The sequence below is a fragment of the Helianthus annuus genome, chromosome 17, assembly GCF_002127325.2.
Source record: "Helianthus annuus cultivar XRQ/B chromosome 17, HanXRQr2.0-SUNRISE, whole genome shotgun sequence".
In the NCBI taxonomy this organism is placed as follows: domain Eukaryota; kingdom Viridiplantae; phylum Streptophyta; class Magnoliopsida; order Asterales; family Asteraceae; genus Helianthus; species Helianthus annuus.
The window spans coordinates 13,091,565-13,114,091 of record NC_035449.2 but is presented as its reverse complement, the minus strand read 5'-3'; the positions used below and the strand labels follow the sequence as shown (position 1 = coordinate 13,114,091).

At 34.4% G+C, this 22,527-nt stretch overlaps 1 protein-coding gene and 1 long non-coding RNA gene across 3 annotated transcripts; both read left to right on the top strand.

Moving 5' to 3' along the window:
- The first annotated feature begins 8,467 nt into the window (after positions 1–8,467).
- LOC110921764 lies at positions 8,468–9,186 on the top strand. Its single transcript, XR_002582598.2, has 2 exons — positions 8,468–8,844; positions 8,941–9,186. It is a non-coding gene; the product is annotated as an uncharacterized LOC110921764 (long non-coding RNA).
- An 8,698-nt stretch (positions 9,187–17,884) lies between these two features.
- Positions 17,885–22,035, top strand: LOC110926292 (endoglucanase 12). Of its 2 annotated transcripts, none has more exons than XM_022170042.2 (5): positions 17,885–18,097; positions 18,545–19,027; positions 20,040–20,945; positions 21,035–21,207; positions 21,531–22,035. In XM_022170042.2, the coding sequence occupies exons 2-5, from the start codon at positions 18,619–18,621 to the stop codon at positions 21,930–21,932; spliced, it is 1,890 nt and encodes a 629-aa protein (XP_022025734.1). In that variant the 5' UTR covers positions 17,885–18,097; positions 18,545–18,618; the 3' UTR covers positions 21,933–22,035. The 2 variants fall into 2 exon arrangements, with proteins under 2 accessions (XP_022025734.1, XP_035842601.1); XM_035986708.1 differs by lacking the exon at positions 17,885–18,097 and adding an exon at positions 18,167–18,287 and having other exon boundaries at positions 21,531–21,983.
- The last annotated feature ends 492 nt before the right edge of the window (positions 22,036–22,527 follow it).

The window sequence follows — 22,527 nt, the reverse complement described above, 5'->3', positions numbered from 1 at the left end:
AGACCAAAGCCAAGCATAATGTAAGTAGCAAATGGATCATTCAGACAAATAAAACTCTTTACCAACTCCAAAACCATTTTAAGCTTGTAGAACGTGAACCTAATTAAAATCATACTATATCATTTATCACCCATTTAAATCTATTCTGTACTACATAACCATTTCACTCATTCAATTTTAATGATATAGTCCAATATGTCCATTTAATATTCTTCTATCAATCAAAGTTGGAAATAAATTTCAAAATTCTCTCACCTTACTAGGTCCCAAATCGTGTTCGTTTAATTAATGGGTGATGGTTTCCCATTATTTTAGGTTGTCGTTTACAATGTGTATAATGAAAGCATGATTCACGTTCACATCTATGTCATCTTGATCCACATATGCATGATTGGTATCAGTAGATTTGATTTTTTTTTTTTTTTTGTTTCTCAAACTAAACTTGAATTAAATTATTCGAAAACGGACGAAGATTCTCTCACTAAAATGCATGAACGGAGTATACGGAGTAGATTGTACGATACAGTTAAGGTTTAAGCGACAATCTTTACTAAGCATTTATCGTTTTAAATATTGTATTAAATCTTGAAATAATTGTATCTCAATTAAAAGATCATCTGTACATTCATTTTGAAAGCTTTAAAGGGTCGAAAATATATACCAGTACTAGGGATGAGCATTTGGTACCGGTACCCATTTTTTTTTCCATTTTTCGGTATTGATATTTTGGTCTATTTACCGGCAAATACCTGTATCGGTACCGGATCCCATTTTTTCCATTTTTCGGTATCGATACTTTCGGTACCTGTCCGGCACCATGCTCATCCTAATGCAATATCATAACAAAATATTTTTCGCGAACAATTTTACTATATACACCACAATCCATATGACCACAAGTCCACAAGACACTAATAAATTTAAATATGAACTTTGGAACTTTGGACTTTTTCTATGGCAGTAGTTTTATTGGGCTAAATCTATTGCTTGACTAGTTGACTCCTTTGTCATAAGCTTTAATGTGTGTATCTCATTGAGGCCCAACTCTTTTGGGCTTTGTCTATCTTGGAAAGGCATACATGTGTTGCGTAGCTTTACGAGTTCAAATTTGGCTCGTTTAGTAGCACATAACATAATATACATTATCTACTGTGTATATAATAGTATTTATTATGGGTTAGAAACCCAAGGTCTTATTCCTATAACAAACACTCTTATGGATGTCATCAGAAGGCTTGCAACAATTCAACAACAGATAGGCCGTGCAGAAAACGAGAAGCTCCAACAGGAGCAAATGCTGGGAGCATCCGTCTGCTCTTGATCCGGAGGTCGTAGGAAATATGATGAAGGAAATATTAAATAGTTTATAAAACGATATTTTGAGATTAGATATGATTGTGTTTTAATTAATTGTTTCAATTAAATAGAATATGAAAAGGTAAAATAAGAAAGAGTAAATTACATTTTTGGCCCCTATGGTTATATCACTTTTACTATATTAGCTTAAAATAAGATTTTTTAACATATGTGCCCCATGGTCTCTATAACTAACTATTTTAACCCCTAAGTCAAACCAAACCCCAAACTCTGGTTAATTATTAGTCACCTGGTATGCTGGGTATAATGATAACTAGTTTAATACCCGTCCGTTGGACGGCTTACGCTAACAACGTAACAAACAAAGATAATATATATTGAGGGTGTTCGGGAACGCTTCTCCTTTTCTTCTTTTCCATATTCTTTTTTGAAAAGGTTGCAACCGTCTAGGGGTGTCCAAACTGCTCGGCGCTCGAAGATCGTTCGACGATCGTTCGAAAAAGCTCGGAAATTTGCTCGTTCGATTCCTTGCTCGGTTAAAACCGAGCCGAGCAGCTCGGTTCGGTTTAAAAACGAACCGAGCACGAGCATAGGTACGCTCGCTCGTCGCTCGTTCGGTTTCGATCGAATTTATTTTTATTTTATATATATATTATATTTATTAAATATATATATATATATATTATAATTATTAAATATAATAAACATGTAACATATCCAGCATTCCAGCCCCTAGAATCCTCATATCTTCAATTCAAAAAAAAGAAAGAAAACCCTAATCTCTTTCAACTCTTTAGTTAAAAAAAAAAAAACAGAGGGGTGTTTTATGGGTTTCAATTGATGTTACTGTATCAAATTTTATGTTTTGAATTCAATTTTTGATTGAAGATGTCTGGAATGACTTCAACGCGTGTTTTTGAAGTTATTTTGCATTTTAGATGTTCTTAAACATAAAACATTTGGATGACATTTTGTGTTTATTTTTGTGGGACTTTTTATGTTTGTATTTTGTCAAATTATTAAAGTGTGTGTGAGACATATAAGTTGGTGAATTTTGGTGAATGAATGGCTGTGTAGGAATGCTAAATAAAACTGAGCAAAAGCGAACCGAACCGAGCGGCTCGGTTCTAAACCGAACCGAGCACGAGCATAAGATTTCCGCTCGATTTCCCAAATCCGAACCGAACCGAGCGGCTCGGTTTCAAACCGAACCGAGCACGAGCAGACCTCCGTTCGGTTCGGTTCGGCTCATGAACACCCTTACAACCGTCTAACTTTTCCTTTTCTTCTTTTCAAACCACTAAAACTCATTCTCAAAACCCATTATCCAAACACTACAAAAAGGAGCTCAAAATAAGCAATCCCAAACACCCACATTAAGTGGACACAAGTCTAAACAACATTATAAACAAAAGCACCATTTTTAATTTATAAAAGGAAAACGAACGTGAATAGTGTACAACCACACAACAATATAAAATAAAAGTGATAGAGTGACAAAACATGAAATGATGTCATTTTAATGCAAAAGTAAACGGTAGGCAACAATGTGGGAAAGTTTTGTAATAGTCAAACATGGTTTACTCCCTCAATTTTTTCGGCTTTTGGATCGTCCTCTTTAACCTCAAAGATGGCATTTTTTTGACTTGTTGACTTGATGCATGGTGCCCATTTGTCAAAGTATCAACACTAATATATGGTAGCAAGGGGGCAACATGTGGCATGGTTAAAATGTTCTTATGTGATAATATATCCCACTGTGCCAAGATAAGTTCACCCTTGGTGAAGCATTCTCAAAAGCCTTTATGCGAGGGTATTTAAATACATGGCAAATATAGGATGAGTTGTAAAAAGGACAAATGTGCTCCTGAATTTACTCAAATGATTGGTTTTCTAATCTTACCAAAACCTAGGCCGTTGAGCAATGCCAACCCTGCATGGAAATAAAAATGGAATCAGATGTGAATTTAGTGGGTGATTATGATATAAAGTTGAAGAATTTGGAGTTGCAGATTGACTCGCAAACCGTTTTGGTATTAAGTATACTTTTTTTATTAGTGCAACTTTTATATAAGACTATTAAGTATACATATAACTTTTAATGTTTTTGTTATTACATTAGAAAACATGTAGATAGAGCGTGTCTTTTAAAAAAGTTATTTACTTTTGAAGGTTTTTGAATTTTTTTAATAAAATGGTTTTTTACTTGCAAATACCACTAACTCAACTAATTTAGGAGAAAGTGGGTGTAGTAGGTATGCTTCTAGCAACCTCTAAATAACTAACTCGGTTAATAAGGACCAGTTGAGTAAACATAACTCTACCATCATGTCAGCATTCTTAGTGTTTAGAATCTCGATCATCTTGCATGAAAGACAAAAAATGGAATGATTAAAAAATTATGCAAAATTATCAATATTGTCGATATCTCAGCCCTGTCACAGTGTGTCTTTATATATATAAAAGATAAACTTTACCTGTTGCTCATCGTGCATTGGGTTTAACCTGTTTATCTTACATGGAAACCAAAAAAAAGTAAAAGAATTGATTACTACTTAATAATATAAATTAAGTAGTAAGTAATAGGGTCATTTACTGTAACACCCCGAAACGGGTTTGGTAATTAAACCCCGTTAATACTAAAGACGGAGAAAATACCGTTAGTGGTAAAAGTAAACTGGCAAGTATTAGGAATTAATTGAATAATCCTAATATTTATTTAAAGTGAATAAGAGCTTTCAAGAAAATAGGAAGATAAAAGGCCCGATTTAACGGGACTTAAAGTAAAACGGGTTACGACTTCCCGAACCTACTAAGCTAACTAGGAATAATTCTAACCTAGTTAGGTAGTGACTTATGAGTGAGTTAAAACACTTAAATTATGAACTAAGGAAAATGGAGGGGCCAAAGATGTTAAAATTGAAACTTATGTTGCTAATTCTAATTAAAACAAAACCCAAACACCCCATTTGGGATGTTTGGTCGTACAAGAACAAGCAGGGGCGATCCCCCACTCTCCAAAACCCTCAGCATCACTAAACTTTCAAATTGAAGGCTCAATCCAAGCTGAAATCGAAATTAAAGCATAGATTATTGATCCTCATCACAAGAGGATTACAAGGTATGTAAAATTTGATGAAAACTCTCAACTCGAAATTCTCATGAAATTGGGAATTTCTGAAATTTATGGTTGCATGTTAATTTTATGATGAAATAAGAACAATACAGTGTCTAGGGACAAACCCTAGACCAATACAAGTTGAATTCATGTGAAAATCTAGTAAAAATCCATAAACACGATTGTAGGTGATTAGTGAGTTATGTAGATTTTAATAAACACTAGGAAATTGGGTGATATTCTAGTGTAATTTGACAACTGTGAAGTGACTTCAGAATTATAGAAGCTAACAACTTTGTAAGATGGTTGATTTATGTGAAATTAGGGCTAAGAGATAAGCTAGAGACTTGATAAATAAACATGTAAAATTCTGCCCTTAAAGTGTTTGTTGAAATGCCTCAAAGAAGGCTCGAAATTAGAATTTTTGTAGTTAAAACACCTAATTGTGATGTTTTGGCTATTATGCAAAATGTGATTAAAAACAGTTCTAAATGTGATAAACGTGGTTAGAACTTTGGTTAAAACGGTGGTCTAAAGACAACGCCTACCGGGTAATTAAAGAATGCCAAAACTAGTTGATGAACTCGAATATGCAATTAGTATACTAATGGGCATTTGACTTTTAAAAAGTCAAACTGACCTACGATGTGATGAATGATAATTAGACATAGAAAATAAGTGAGGTGGAATAGTCGTGATTGTTAATGACTAATTTAACCGCCTTGTAAATGATTGACAATAGTTTGACGCGTAACAAGCTAGGTGAAAGCTTGGTGGAGGGAGCGGGTCAAACGGAGCAAGTACGGAAAAAAAGCGTGGCGTGGATGCGAGGTAAGTGTAATTTTCGCACTTATGTAGATTACTCGTTTATTCTATACGAAATAATCGCGATAACAATAATATTGAAATATGGATTTTGTTAAGATTACTTTGTGGTGTAATCTAATGATGAGGAAAAATGGTGAAAATGGAAATTGGTCAAGAGTCGACTAATGTAATTAAGGTTAAAAGCGTGCCCATGGCGTAAGCCGAAATGGGTTGAATTAGTAAGAAAAGAGTTTAAGAGATAAAGGATTTGGTAATATAATCCGGGATGGGATGGATGTATGAATTGGACATCAAAAACCATGTTTTTGATTTAAATAGATAACGTTGGGTATATAGTCCAAATGGGTCAAATGGTGGTGATAACACCATTTGACAATACCGACTAATGCGGTGGTCAAGTCTTATGTTAACAGGATCAATTGGGTAATCGGATAAATGCGTTGCCATAGATTGAGTGACAAATAAAGCAAGGTACAAAACCGGGTCTATTTGTTGTCCCGAGCCAGGTACGTATAAATATGATTATAGCTAACGTACAAATTTGGGCAAATAAGTAGTGAAGGTTCTTCATCATAAATGAAAGGTAAAATGGACCATTGCGCCCTTGTAAGCTAAATTGAATAAATGGCCTTTAACGGTAGTTTGGAAATGAGTTTTATGCTTAATTAAATGCTTACAATAGGTACAAGAAGGAGGAAGATGTAGGACTTTGGTTAAACGACTCTATATGGGTCTTACCGTAGAATAACAATCCGAGGAAATAAAACTCGGATTACATAGAACATTACATTAAATTCACCACACATATAGTTGTGGTGGAAGATTATTTGATAAATATTGTGGAAATAAGATGCTAGAAATAGACGAGTATGATGTATGCGGAAAAGTGCTTAACTACCCTTAACGGGTCAAAATAATCATTTAAGTATAAACGAGTTTAAGATTATACATAAACTTGTGAATTGAACCTAATATGTTAGACAACATTGAAATTATAAGGTTCATGTGAAATCGGGATCAAACAATCATGTTTGTTTGATAAAATGCATAAACGGGTTAAAATTCGATAAAAAGGTGATGAGTCGAAGGCTTAAAAGTCTAAAAATTTATTTTGTTGGATGTTGGGTTTCAACTCCATAAGATGGAGGATTAAATTACGGACGCGTAGGAAAAAGAATCGGGTAAAACGGATCAATAACGAAGAAGTTATGGCAGTTTCCGTAAAAACTGGCATAGCTGAACTGAGCTGCAGACCTGCTGGAAAACGGTCTCCCTCGTGTGGCGCGAGGGAGCAACTGGGTTCCTTCGCGTGGCGCGAAAAACCCTGTTTTGGCGAAAATTTTTTATTTTAATCAGTTTCGCTTCCCAGACTCGTTTAAATACGTTTTAAGTTACGTATGACTAATCCAACTCATGTTTTATGAGTTTCAGGTATAATTTTAGCACCGGAGGACGATCAAGCACAACGAAGAACTGAACACGATCAAGATATAAGCTTCCGCACTTTGTATCGTTGTTATGTAAAATGACGAACTCACCCATAATATGTTGTATAGTTTTTAATTCTGTAAATAAAGTTTAATGAACCCGTATTTTCAATGTATTTGAAATCATAATTACTCGTTTGTTTTCGTAAATTATACGAAAACCTTTAAATAATAATAAGGGTGTTACATTTACCTAGTCAAGTTTATATGTTGATGTTAACCCCGACTAATCCATGAAAAACTAACTTTCAACTATGAGACTGTCTTTCTAAAAAATAAAATAAACATAAAAATACACATCCTACAAGAAAACAAAATTCATTGTTGATTACATTTAATGAAGTAGGTTAGTAGAATATTTAATAAAATAAATTACCTTGGCAAGTTAGTTTGTGGTTTCATTCGGATCTACTTTTGCTCCATGTAAATGTATCCATTTCCACTTATCCTTTGCTACTTTTGTTCCATGTCACTCGGATGAGGTGAAAAAAAAGCATAACTGTATTACAACAATGAAACATGTACGTCTACATCTCTACTGTTTAGTTTATCTTACCTTGGCTTTCGTAATCGTCAACTTCGAAAATGTACTTCATTTCTATAAGTTGAAGTGCTCCGCAAGTTCTGTTGAGAAAAAAAATATTTTTTAAGACACTATTCGCGTATTATATAGATATGTTAAAGGGTAGTTGCAACCCCAACTTCCCTCGTTGGCCCACTTTGTTCCTGCTAGTGTTAGTCTGAAACTTATGAAAAGAAATATAAATATTCAGCATGTCTAACCTTTTACCCGTAGTGTTAAAAGTAAAACAAACATTTTCCAGTATTGTTAAAGTAAAACAAACCTTTTGTTCTTTCTTGATCGGGCTGATGTGTTGGTCCTGCTTGGCTACAAAAGCTTTTTTAGAAAGCTAAAATGTGATACATCAAGTGGAGGGGTTTCAATTATATAATAAAATCAACAAAATAAAAATACACTCATGCATGCATGCACTCTAAAATCGTATAATTTGATGCATTGGTATTGTAAAATTACATAAAAAAGGTCACCTCTTCACTAATCTCTCTCAAACTGAGATTTGTAGGGCTGAAACATTGGTCGTAATAAAGGATCTCAACACTTGGGAGTGTTTCTCTGATCGGACTAACTATAAGCCAGTCCTGCTTGGCTTCAGAATCATTGTTAGAAAGCGGAATTGGAAAGTTTCTTAAGTTGCTAATATAATATATATAATATGTATTTTGTCACTTTTGGATCATACACTTAAATTCCGCACCATGTAGAAAATCAAAGTTACCTTGCATGCAAACTCTGCTGTTGAAAATAGGTACTGCATAGCACGAAATATGTCTTGTGAGAAATCTGCAGTGTTTGTCTGGATTATGTGACCAACAAAATGAAATACGTTTTCATGCTCCCTACGTATTTTATACACATTATGCTTGGAAGTTACGTAGACCGCTATCCCCACTACTTGCTAAAAAGTTGGGCTAACCACCCATTAGGAGATAACCACCAAAGTTGTGGAGATAATGGGTAGGAAAATATGGAGCTACCCACCCATTAAGGAAACCGCTAATAACCGCTCTGAACCGCCACAATAGTGGTTAATTTTGTGAGTTTAAATAGCTGAGATTAATCTCAGCATGATCCGACAGTGGAGATTGATTTCAAAGGTAACTTCCACTTAATAGGTTCCATATATATATATATATAATTTCTCCTCCCTTTAGATCTAACCTAGATCTTCAAGACCCTAATTCATACTTACCATCTTTCAATCTCCCAAAAGCATCGGTTCCTGCTTCATTTTTCAAACCACAACCCAATCTCTCCCCTAAAGATGGCGTAAAATCACAAATTCGCGTCATCAAGACTACAATCCAACAAAAAATGGCCTGTATTTCAACCTTAAACCCTCCTAAAACCCTAGGCGCAATCACATCATCATCATCATCATCCTATTCACTCAAAAACAGTTCATCCTTCTCATCACCAGCAAAAACCCACTTCAAACCCACACAAAAATTTCCCAACTCTTCCATTGTTATGGCAACTAAACAGTTACAGCAGGAACATGAACCAGAGGCAAGGTAAAAAGTTGTCTGTTGTAAATTAAAAGAAAGTTATAATATCGTGAAATTGTTGTTTGGTTATATTGAATTGTTAATGTGATATATATTTTATAGGTTAGAGATATCTATGATGGAGGTGATTATCTTGTACTAGTGACGACCGATAGAAAAAGTGAATTTGGGTTTTAATTTGGGAAGAAAAGATGTTCTTGAATTTGGGTTTTGTTTTTTATTTGTTCTTGTTTATGAAGATCTTAAACTGAAATGCGGGTTTTGTTTAGGGGATGATGATGATAGTTGAAGGTGGTCGTGTTGTTGAAGATCTGGGTTAGATTTAAAGAGGAGGAGAAATTACCATTATACCCATCATGTGTCTGCCATGTGACTAATAATTAACCAGAGTTTGGGGTTTGGTTAGATTTAGGGGCCAAAATAGTTAGTTATAGAGACCATGGGGGCACATATGTTAAAAAAATTTATTTTGAGCTAATATAGTAAAAGTGATATAACCACATGGGCCAAAAACGTAATTTACTCAATAAGAAAAGTAGGAATAATAATGTTGGACTAACATAATTGTGACATTTGATGCAACCAATTATCTATTTATAAGGTATAGATTCTTTTATGTTCGTGTAAGTTCAAAAATATAGTCAAGCTAGGTGTACAACTCGGAATCGGGTCCAAACTCGTTGATTAAATAAGTTGCCATTTACGTGTGAGTTTAATTTAATTCGAGATTTTAATGAGCCAATCTCAAATAACTCATTACGTTTTTTTGGAACGAGTACTTTCATTAAAAAACGGCGACAAGCAAAACGCAAGCGCCAACCTCAAAACAACAAAGGAAATTACAAAACAAAATTACACCAATCCTTCCATCCTATAGATTTAAATGAATTGAGTTTTTTTTTTTAAATCAAAATATAGATTTAAAAGGCGATCTATGCTTGATCCAAAGGAAACCCATCGTTTTAATATCTTCTTAACTCTTGTTTATTGGGACTTTTCTTTTATTAAACATCATGTCGTTTCTCACTTTTCAAATGCACCAAACCACTAGAAGGATAATCGCTTGCACCAATCAAGAAGGCAAAGAACACCAACCCCTAATAAATTGCCAAATAGCCGTAGCCACCCGTAAGGAGATGCCTAGAACTTTTCTTCACCCGTAATGAGTTAGCAATAAGTTTATTATTTTCAAAGGGTATTAAAGTTTATTAGAACTTGTTGAAGAAGTTAGATAGGGGCTACTGGCTAGTGCTATTGAAATAATGGATAAATAGACGTTGATATGATATGCATACGGATCATTTAATTTACGACTAGTTAATTTTACATATCTTTGACCAACTCACTACAGACCAAGCCCTTGTTTTGCTTAAGAGAAGCTCTAGATAAAAAAAATAACAATAATATAGAGATTCTATGACATTTTAGGAATCTTTTCAAGAATGATGTTTTTCATTCTTCCATATTTGGTGTTAAAATAGAAGGCTTGTAAACGAACTAAACAAGCACGAATGTAGCATATTCGTGTTCGTTACAAACGAACAAAGCATTCGTTAATAGTATAAACGAACAGTTTACAACGAAACATAACTAGACATATATGAACAAACATAACCGAGGAAAAACCAACTAAAAGTAAATATGAAGGATAAATTACACTTTTCGTCCTTTATGTTTATACCGGATTACAATGGATAGCCTTTAACTTCAATAATTACAGTCACAATCCTTTATTTGATAAAACTATTACACACTTGGTCCTTTGACACTAACTTAGTTAATTTTAACTGTTAAATGATGTGACATAGACCCTATATAAGGGCATTTATGTCCTTTCACATGACTCTTCCCCTTTGACTTTCTCTCTCACACAGTTATCTCCTATTTCTCTCTCTCGATTCCCTTTTCTGTCTAGTTTTTCTCCATCACCATCACCATCATCATGCCACCACCACCCGCATCCCCACAGTGCCACCAGTGCAGTCACTCCATCTCCCGAAACCACCACCCCAACTCAACCTCCGTATACCCCACCCCAACCTTGGTAACAACCACCATCTCCGGCAACAACCAACACCACCGTCACAGAAAACCACCTTCGATAACCACCATCACAGAAAACCACCTTCGACAACCACCACCACCATCTCTGACATCCACCACCAACTAAAACCACCATCGTCTCGATCTGTAACAAATCTGGGAAATACTTACCCAGATCTGAAGGGCGCCATCAAATTGAACCGAGGGAAATCACAAGAACAGATCGGAGAAGGTGAAACTTGTTTGGTTTCCCTATTTTTTTATTTTATCATGTTGCTGGACTTTAAAACGGGCCACAAAAAAGGATTTTTTTTTAAATTAGGATCTGAGTTTTGGAAAGTTAAATGCATTTTTTAATTGTTTTAGATGATCATATTTAATCTATGTTATCAAGATCTGGATTTCAATGATATATTTTTGAAAGTTGCAATTTTTAATTGCCATGGAAATTGTAAAGATGATTCTGCTTTGGGAAGTGGAGTCCTTAAAAATATTTGTTGCAGGTGTAAAAAAACAATAGTTTCGTTTGATTTGGATTTGGTGGTGCACGGATATGGTGCGATTTTTTATTTGGATTTGGTGGTGTCGTGGGGTGGTGGTGGTGGTTTGATTTGGTGGTGGTGGGAACGGGAGTTGGTTGAAGAGAGATGGGAGAGAGAACTAAGCCTGACAGATTGTTGTGGTGTTGCCTTTTTTTTATTTATTAAACCTTTAAATAAAAGCATGAATTGACTAAAATACCCTTAAGTGAATAAACTTAACTGAAGATTTTAATCTGGTTAGTGCTAAAGGACGTAGACTGTAATGAGTTTTGCAAATAAAGGACTATGACTGTAGTTATTGAAGTTAAAGGTTATCCGTTGCAATCCGGTATGAATGACAATGTGTTGGACCTAAAATAACAAAACAAAACTAAATTGCGACGAATGATGTTAATAATAATAAGAATAAATTACAAAAATCGTCCTTTATGTATGTCACTTATTGCAAACTGTGTCCTTTATCTTCAATAATTACAGAAAACGTACTCGATGTTTGCAAACCCTTGTAAGTTATGTCCTTTAGCCCTAACTCAGTTAATTTTTTGTGGTTAAATCTGACCAAATGGACCTCACATGAGGATATTTTAGTCATTTTACTCTCATGTGAGGTCCATTTGGTCAGATTTAACCACAAAAATTAACCGAGTCAGGGCTAAAGGACATAACTTGCAAGGGTTTGCAATTGAAGATAAAGGACACAGTTTGCAATAAGTGACATACATAAAGGACGATTTTTGTAATTTACTCTAATAATAATAATGATAATAATGATAATAATAATAATAACAATAATAATAAGTAAATTAAAATTGTAAATTATTAAAGTATTTATATTCAGTTTTGTTATATGCATGTTATTCATTTTAGATCTATCTGATTATGTTGTCAAGTTGGATTTGTCCCTTTGACCCATTTCACCTATGACTAAATAATACATAAGTGAACCTATTATTTATATAAATATTATAAATATTTATCTAATATGATAAACATATAGTTGACATAATATATATTATCATAGGGTAATGCTAGACAAAAAACCCTTAAATTTTTAGAAAACTCTGGAAACTTAAATCTCCCCCCATTTTTACCCAACCTCTCGACATTTTTTTTTTAAAAAAATAACACATGTAATATACATGTTTTAAAGTGTTTTGGGCCAAAAAACAAAAAAACAAAAAAGCGCCGAAGGGATTTTTTTAAAAAAAATAAACAAATTTCAGCAATGTCCGGTTGCCTAACATGTGTTAGGCACAAAAGACAGAAATTGCTGATTTTTTTTTTAAAAAAAAATCATCCCTTTGGCGCTTTTTTGATTTTTTTGGCCAAAACTCTTAAAAACATGTATATTACATGTGTTATTTTTTTCAAAAAAAAAAAATGTCGGGAGGTTGGGTTTTCTAAAGTTTTTTTTATATATATAGGGTTTTCTATATAGCCCTACCCTATTATCATATATAAAGGTATAAATTAATGCTATATTTTTGTTATATATACAACTGTAAATAAATAATAAAGTGTCAATAACTGATAACCCTATTTACATTTGATTGTTTTGCCATCGTTGTCATATTTCGTCCCTAGTTTTTAATTTATAATTGACTTTTACATGCAAGGGATTTGTTGAATTTGAAAATTAGTTTTAATGGTTTTAGAAAATTGCTTTATTTAATTGTTTTTTAATAGATGGATTAGCTTATTGTTTAAATATATTGCTAGAAAGTTTGATGTGTATAGAGGTGTTCAAGGGCATATTCGATAAACAGTGACGAGATTTCTACCCTGCGCTGAACTAAGGGAAAAGGAGCATTATAGTATCCTAGCCCTGATCAACCACTACTCGTCAACTCAAAAAAACCTCCACTTACCCATTGATTAGTAGAATATGCTGATGGAGAACCAGAGAGAACCTTCAAAACCTGTAGCATGAGTCCAAAACATATTGATAAAAAGTGTCACACACGACCATCTCAAAAGCTCTATAGTCATTTCATTAAGATTTTAGCAATTCTTTTCTGTTTGAACAAATTATACAACAAAAGAATTGATCACTAAACTTGATCCCAAAAAAATAATAATCAATTTGACTAATAAAAAAGATGTAAATTGTAACCAAATCATGCTAGTTAAAAAGATGCAAACTGTAACCTAATCATGCTACCAAATAAATATTACAAACCTCAAACATCCATTCGGTTCATGAAAACCAACAAATTCATAAGATGTGAGATTCTATGAACTCAATTAAAAAGATCAGGAATCCCTTGTAATAATGTTGTTCTACTTAAAACTCTTTTGCTATTATAAATTTACAATTCCTCATTATACAATATCACAATTATCACATAAAGGCAAAAACATGATAATATTTATAAGCTATATCGAAACAAATCAAAATCATATAAACCACCTTTATCAAATTCCGAAACTTGGGCCAATTTTGATGAAAAAGGCCAAGGTTCCACTTTTATGGGATATTATCAGAAAGTTATAAGATATCAACAAGTTCATAAAAATGTCTAATTTTGTTTTATCTCTCTTTGTTCACTAACTATAATTCCATAATTTTAGATTCCATTTTCATATCCTATACCTAGACTGCTAGACATCTAAACTGCAAAAGCAAAAAAGTGATAAAACCTAATTCCCCATGAATCAAACTCAGGACCTCTACCAGATTCACCGCACGCTTTATCAGTGGACTACTACACACATTTGGTTACAAGTTCCCCTACAAAATAGTTAAGGGTTCCTTCAGTACTTTCTATATAACTTTACACTATAAATTACAAACTGAACAGGTTCCTGGAACCCCCTCTTCGGCAATAGATCCGCCCCTGCTCGACACCTACCAACCTTCGATCCACCTCCGATCATGGTTTTTACAATTGAAGCGATGATGGATAAACAAGCGGTCAAAGGTCAACACAAGAACAATCGTTTTTTTACTTCGATTTTACTTGATTCTGGTTAATGTAGTTTACTTCAAAAGTGAAATAGAACATAATACAAGTTTATTTCAACATTTTTAGCCGACATTAGGGTGAATGGTATCGGTACCCACCTCGTATTGCACTTGAAGGTGGTGCTGAGGTTCTTCAACAACATGAACTTTGAATTCCGCTTTGATCTAGTAGTGTTGACTCCTAATTATCTTATTATAAGTAGATGCTTTTGTATGATTTGATATCTAATTATGTTATTTGATGCCTAATTATGCTAATTATTTAAGTTAATTTGTAAATGGTTTGGTTTATGATCATTGTGGTTTTTTAATGGTTTGGTTTGTTTGACGTTCTATATGCTTTGGTTGTGGTATAAGGTTATATATGGTTATGTTTGTTTGTTGGTATACTATAGTTTGAATAAGTGTGTCCGATTCACGGGTATATGGTAGTTTGAATGAGTGTAGCCGATATGGTAGTTTGAATGAGTGTAGCTGATCATGGTTATGTTTGTTCGTTGGCATAAAATTTTATATGGTTTGTTGGGTCAATAGTCGGAATGAGTGTAGCTGATCATGCTTATGTTTGTTTGTTGGTATGTGGTTTTATATGGTTTGTCAGCAAAATGGTTTTTGTTTGTTTGGTTCAAATGGTTTGGTTTCATGCATGTAAGAGTTGCCAATTCATGTTGGGTATGGGTTGGAATTCATGGTTAGTTTGAGTGGTTAGCTGATTTATGTAAGAGTATCCGATTCAAATGGTTAGTTTGAATGCGTGTAGCCTATACATATTGGGTACGGGTTGGAATTCATGACGGATTCATGTCTACTGGTTTAAATGGGCATGGTTTCATGCATGTAAGAGCTTCAAAGGTTTGGACAGAATGAGTTTGCTAAGATGGGTATGAATTTTGGAAGGAAAGTGTTGGTTAAAACGTTTGGAATAATATTAAAAGCACGAGACACATATTGCAATAATAAAAGGAAATTTCGCCTTTTCACCATCTTTTTAAATTAAATTACGTCCAATAAACATAAGGACCCATATGGCTAAATATTGGAAACACAAGTACATAGGTGGCAAAAAAAAAGTTGGGAACTCAGGTTGATTCCATCACCTAACCACAAGAACACAAATTTCATTTTACTCAATATAACACATGAATAAGTGAAACAGAAGAAACGCTAAAAAAAATAAGCTTACAAAAGTGTAACACGTGACACAACTAGCTACTTATAATTATTAGTTAAAGTGTTATTAGAAACCTTTTACCAGACAAGATTAATTTTTTTTTTTTTTTTTGTTATGAAAAGAAATCACATGATATTGAGAAATTGAGAATAAATTCAACTAGGTTTTTTCACAATCACCGCGTTACGGTGAACTTATTTTGTTATTTAGTCTGTGTTTACATGTGTTTTGAAATCACTACGAGGGCGTTGCGCACGAAACCGCTGACAAGAATAAAAAGAAGATATAGAAAAAAACACTAAAAGATAACCGAAAGAAAATCAACCAAAAAAATTTATGGTAATGATTTTGCTCGTATGAAACACGTGCTCAGAGATAAGCAAATGGTACTGGGTACCGGTACTGAATTTCTCGAACCGAAAGATCTAAAGTACAAATTCGGTACCGACTCTTGGCGCCTACCGGTTTTTACCTTCAGATACCGGTACCGTAACCGGCATTTTCGGTATCGATATCGGTTGGCACCGAGCTCATCCCTACCCCTGAAACTGAAAAAAAGAAATCACTAAAGGTTGAAGAAAATCAAAAAAAAGTTGCACGATACCGTTGTTCGTACGGTACCCATGATCAGAGATGAGCAAATGGTACCGGGTAGAAGTACCGAATTTTCCAAATTAAAAGATTTTCAAAATCATTACGGTACTGACTTTTGGGGTTTTCTGTACAAGGCTGGTGCCGGTTTTTACCTTCGTGTATCGATAACTGTACCAGGCTGGTGCCGGTTTTTACCTTCATGTACCGAGAACATGTACCGAGAACGAACCGGGCCATATATGTATTTTCGATACAAGTACCGGTTGACACAAAGCTTATTTAACTTAAAAAGTAAGAAAATAATTATTATTATAATATTAAAATAATAAAAGTATTAAAAAACTATATGTATTACTTTAATATTAAAAAATTAGTTACTGTTCAAAATGTTGTAAAATTAAATTAATAATTAATAATTAACTAGTTAAATTTCCGTCCGCGCGTTGCGGCGGGGACCCAATGACTGCAAAACGCGTGTCAGTAATGGCAAGCAGATACCGAATATCAAAACATAAATAAAAATGCCGTGAAAAGGATAGTCAATCCGTCCAAAAAAACGATTTTAAATAACCTAATATATAATAATAACAGAACCCACACGTCCTACACGTTGGAAATTTGGTTGTTTTCAGTTCAGTTATTACGGTGTTAACCTGCTAAAATATGGATGAGCTCGGTAGCGTTAATGGCACCGAAAATACCGATCCGGAAAATCATCGAAATTAGGTACCGGCACCGAAAATGATCGGTACAATACGGTATTGTATTTTAAGGTAAAAATCAATAAATATAGGTATGGTGCTAGACCGGTGTCGAACCGAAAGTAACGATTCTGAAACGCCAAAAGGTGGGTACCAAATTGGTACCGAAAATTATATGGTATAGTAAATTTGGTACCGATACGATACCGGTTTGATTACAGGATTTGATACGATTTGCTCATCAATAATCTAAATATCCAAGTTTATTTTACATGCTACAATTCATTCATTACGTAAAAAGACAAAAAATAAAGCAAAATAAGTTGTTGTGTATATAAAACCTCATTCAAACGAAACACAATTTACTTACTGTGTGTATGAAAAGTAATGTAAACTGTGCAATTACTTGCATTGCTACGTTGCTACAGGATTTGATGAACTCGGTACCAACCGGTACCGAAAATACCGTTACCGAAATCCCCAAAAGTGAGTACCGGTACCAAATATACCTGGTACAGTACGGCTTGATACGGTCGGTACTGGTACGACACCGATATCTGAGGGTAAAACCCGATGAATAACGGTGCCGAACGGATACCGAAAATACACTCAGTTTGGTAAATTTGATACTGGTACCGGTACCCGATACTAGTCATTCATTTCTATTTTTATTATTGTTAATTTATTTCTCTTTTTAATATTTATTATTATTTATTACTGTAAGTACTGTTCATTTCGTTTATAAGGATAATATAAGGATAATAATAATAAAATAATAATAATAATAATTAATAATAATAATAATAATAATAATAATAATAATAATAATAATAATAATAATAATAATATAAGGATAATTATACTTGATAGCAGGCAAACAACTAAAAACTTACTTTATCAATCAAATCTATTATATTCTGAAACCACATAAATAACAAAAAGATGTGAAGCATCAACTACCTAGTTGCTAAACTTTCATTGTCATTTAAAAAAATCATATTTAATTGCATGCCTCAAACATGCTTCTTTCGTTCAGATCCAGCTTTCATCCCATCACAAATTATTATTAAAATAAAATAAAGGTTAATACCTATCAACCTTAGAAAAGTCAACACGGCCTGTTAAAGACTATTAATATAACACCACTATTTCATCAAACACAAAAAAGATTCATGTGTGTTCAAGGGGGGCTCCATATGGCAATCAACATGTGAATGCTTCTTCTTCTTTCATATTGGTTAAGGTAAGACTCTCTAAACCATTGTTATTTCAATCTGCATGGATCAATCTATATATACATATGACATATATATCACTTAGTATATAATATATCGGGCGTTCTAGATCGATAATGTTTGTTTTGATTCAAGACGGTAATCGATCCAGTTTTTTTTTATTGGCAATGCCATGAAGTTGATCTTGATTGCTAGATGGTTAATTTTCTTCCTTAATAAGCTTCCATTGATGCATGCTTCTTTGTAGAGTCGAAACCAGGGGTCAAGACGGTCCATTGACCTTAGTTAACAAACTTTTTTGAATTTTGTATATAAACAACATTGAATTTTTTTTCTTCCAAAATCATGAGTTAGACCCATTGGACGTACCCTGGTTGTAAGAAAACCTTACGACCAGACTAAAAGGTTCTAGTTCCGCCACTGCTTAGTAACATCAGTTTTCATGATGCCAACAGGTGAATCAAACGACGATTCGCTCCATCTCTTTCCAAAACCCAAAACCACGAAACCCCTTCGATAGAGATCAAGAATGTACGCCGCAAACCACTGGGGAGGATCACTAGAAATAGCAAGTGAACATGATCATGACGATCAAAACCGAAGAAACCGGACCACCGACGACACCGATAGGGCATCATTATACAACATTCAAAGCCAACACAGTGGAGCCTTGGATGAGACTCAGCAAAGTTGGCTACTAAATCCAGATGATGCATCAAGAAAAAAGAACAAAAACAAGTACGTTGACTTAGGGTGCATTCAAGTGAAACGAAAAGCATTGAAATGGACAGTGATTGCAATATTCATAGCTTTTGTGGTGATCGGACTTCCGATCATAATCACAAAGTCGTTGCCGGATCATAAACCAAAGCCACCACCACCGGATCAGTACACGGAAGCATTGCATAAGGCTCTACTGTTCTTCAATGCCCAAAAATGTACGTTTTCTTTAACCATTTAATTTTCTAACACTTTTTTCCACATAAATTAATTTTTTCTACTTAATTTGATATTAATTTTGGATATTAATTTTGATATTAATTTTGATATTAATTTTGATTATGACGACTTTCGATGTTATGTGTTGAATCTCATGCTTTGAATTTTTCTACATAAATCAACTAGTGGATCAGAAATTTTGTTTAAGTCTTTTATTGAAGAAAATGTAGACGTATAGAAAGTGATCAAATACTTTTCAATTTTTCATCAACTTTTATTATATTGTCGGTTCATAATGTTTACATACATACATACATGCATCTATATGCGGCTCGTATTGTTTTTTCGTTTCGTAGTGTAAGTTTTATCAAAACTGTTTGAATTGTTTTTGCGTATACAATGTAAAATATTGGATTTTAAAAGTTTGTCCTTCTGATTTTACTGAAAATTTAGTTCAAGATCCGCTGATGTTTGTGTATATATTAATTAGATGTAATGTTAAAAAAGTAATGATGTTATAAATTAATAGAACGTGTCACTTGGAGGTATTAATATCTTGCTTTGTTACGAATAATTTATATGGAAGTCAATTATGTTTAACTTTATTTTATTAAGTTTCCATTCCATGATTCCATCTATATATAAAAACTATTATATATATCACATATTGTATGTTATTGTGACAAGATGCACAATACACATATACGTGGGTGACATTCATTTTATCATATCATGTGAACAATTTAATTAACCTCCACATGTTTATAGAGTTCAAAATTTGTATGTTAATATTAAGTTTCATTTTATTTAAAATTCAAAAGGATCTAAAAAGAGCTACAAAACTAAATCTATATTACAAGTTATCAACATTTAAATTCGATATATACATAACTTGTAAGCCAAGAAAAAAGTGAGAAAACTTGTGGAGCCAAATCAATATATCAATATATATCTAATAGACTCTTAGCATATTATATGTTATAATATCTAACACTAGGGAAAATCTTGCAGCCGGGAGGTTACCGAAGAACAATGGGATCAAATGGAGAGGGAACTCAGGGCTTCAAGACGGATCCGATGCAACCGATGTCAAGGGGGGTTTAGTAGGTGGATACTACGACGCGGGTGACAATACTAAGTTCCATTTCCCGATGTCATTCGCTATGACAATGTTGAGTTGGAGTGTAATCGAGTACCCTCACAAGTACAAAGCGATCAAAGAGTATGATCACGCTCGAGAACTTATCAAATGGGGAACCGATTACTTGCTCCGTACCTTCAACTCCTCAGCTACTATAATCGACCACATTTATGGCCAGGTGGGCGGATCTCAAAACGGTTCAACCACAAATGATGATCACACGTGTTGGCAAAGACCCGAAGACATGGACTACAAGCGACCCTCACAAAGGATTCAAGCAGGCGCCGATCTTGCTGGGGAAATGGCGGCTGCATTAGCAGCAGCGTCCATAGTCTTTAAAGACGACGCTGACTACTCTAAGAAGCTTGTGAAAGGTGCCACTACAGTATGGACATTTGCTAGAGACAGTGGTAAGCGTAGCCCATACTCTAGAGGCAACCTTTTCATAACACCCTACTATAACTCCACAGGGTATTATGACGAGTACATGTGGGGTAGTGCTTGGATGTACTACGCCACTGGTAACTCTAGCTACCTATGGTTAGCTACGCAAAGGGGGCTACCTAGACATGCGAGAGCTTTTACAAATACCCCTAGTCAACGGGTTCTTAGCTGGGATAACAAGGCCCCGGCAGCCATGCTCTTGTTAACAAGGATGCGCGTGTTCTTGAACCCTGGGTACCCTTATGAGGACTTGTTGCGTGGTTATCACAACGCCACCTCGCTCACCATGTGTTCGTACCTGCCACAATACCAATTCTTTAACTGGACTCAAGGTATATATATACCACATTATTATTTCCCATTAAGTACTGTACTTAAAACTCAAAAGGACCATAGTCGATGACGATATGTATCATTGTAGGGGGGCTAATCCAACTCGGCCAAGGCCGACCACAAAATCTTCAATATGTCGTGAATGCGGTGTTTATGGCATCGCTTTATGCGGATTATTTGGAAACGGCTAATCTTCCTGGATGGTATTGTGACACGGATTTTTTTCCGACGAAAACACTTAGGGACTTCGCCACTTCTCAGGTTAGAAAACTTAATTTTGTATTCATGTTTTCTAAGCAATTTTTTGAAGATTGTTTTTCAAAATGTAGTGTTTACAAATGCCTCAGTTATTTCTTTTAAAACTGTGGTTTAGATCTAAAATAGCAAAACATACAAGTCCTCATCTTAGGCCCACATTTGTAAAATAAAAATAGCCACATTTCTACTTAAGGGTTTTGACCAAAAAAAGAAAAACATTGGTTATTGGATGGTGCATATGCCTGAGCTGATTTTGTCTTGTTTTGGTTCGGCTCGACTCGTTTACAGTCCTATATCTAACTCCTTAATTTATTTTTTGTTTGTAGATGGACTATATTTTGGGGGATAATCCGATGAAAATGAGCTACGTGGTGGGACACGGCAAGAAATTCCCGACACACGTTCACCATCGAGGTGCATCGATACCAACTAACAACATCAAATACTCATGCAAAGGCGGGTTTCAATGGTTGTCTTCTGGTAAACGTAACCCACACAACATCACGGGTGCCATGGTCGGTGGTCCTGACCGATTTGATAAGTATAAAGACGTGCGTTCGAATTACAGCTATACCGAACCCACCTTGGCTGGAAATGCAGGCTTGGTTGCCGCACTTGTGTCGCTCACTGCAACCGCAGGTGATGGCGTCGACAAGAACTCTATATTTTCAGCTATTCCACCGTTATTTCCACCGTCACCACCACCTCCAGCACCATGGAAACCATGAAAATCTTTGTAATTAATATGAACACAATGTATAACTGATTTCTTTGTTACATTTTGCAACTTGATATCTTAAATTATATAAAATAAATGAGCTTTTCGAGTTATCATTCGTTTTAATTATTTTTTTTACGTGTTCAAGCTTCTTTCTTCCCCCTATTCTTACCTACCATCATTACAACAACTCTTGATCACGTCTTAATCACGCTTTTTTTATATAGACTAAGTCATGTGACGGCAACAAATTTACTTTGACATTTTAGTTCTTTACTTTTATTTTCTGTTGATCAGTTCTGTTTAAACATTATGGAAAATATGAATTACATACCTGTTACAGCAGACAGGCCAGCAGAGAATCTAGTCAGAGATGCAGCCATTGAGTTCGACATACTTGTCAGGATGATCTGGTTCCTTCTTAGGGTGTAAAGTTATGATGGTGATGAACCGAAACAAGGGAGGAATCGGTTATGGAGAGAGAGCCGAGATGATGTTATGAGGGTTGTGTGTATTGTGTAATTGTCTAACCCTTAAACTCTCTAATGATCTCCTTATATATACACCCAAGAGGAAACCTAATTAGTTAATAAGGGTAATATGGT

What these genes read in the sequence shown, in the direction of transcription:
- LOC110926292 (XM_022170042.2), top strand. Translation starts at nt 18,619, where the DNA reads ATGTACGCCGCAAACCACTGGGGAGGATCACTAGAAATAGCAAGTGAA. An exon ending in GTTCTTCAATGCCCAAAAAT is followed by an intron (nt 19,028 to 20,039) that starts GTACGTTTTCTT and finishes AAAATCTTGCAG; the next exon opens with CCGGGAGGTTACCGAAGAAC. An exon ending in GGGACTTCGCCACTTCTCAG is followed by an intron (nt 21,208 to 21,530) that starts GTTAGAAAACTT and finishes TTTTGTTTGTAG; the next exon opens with ATGGACTATATTTTGGGGGA.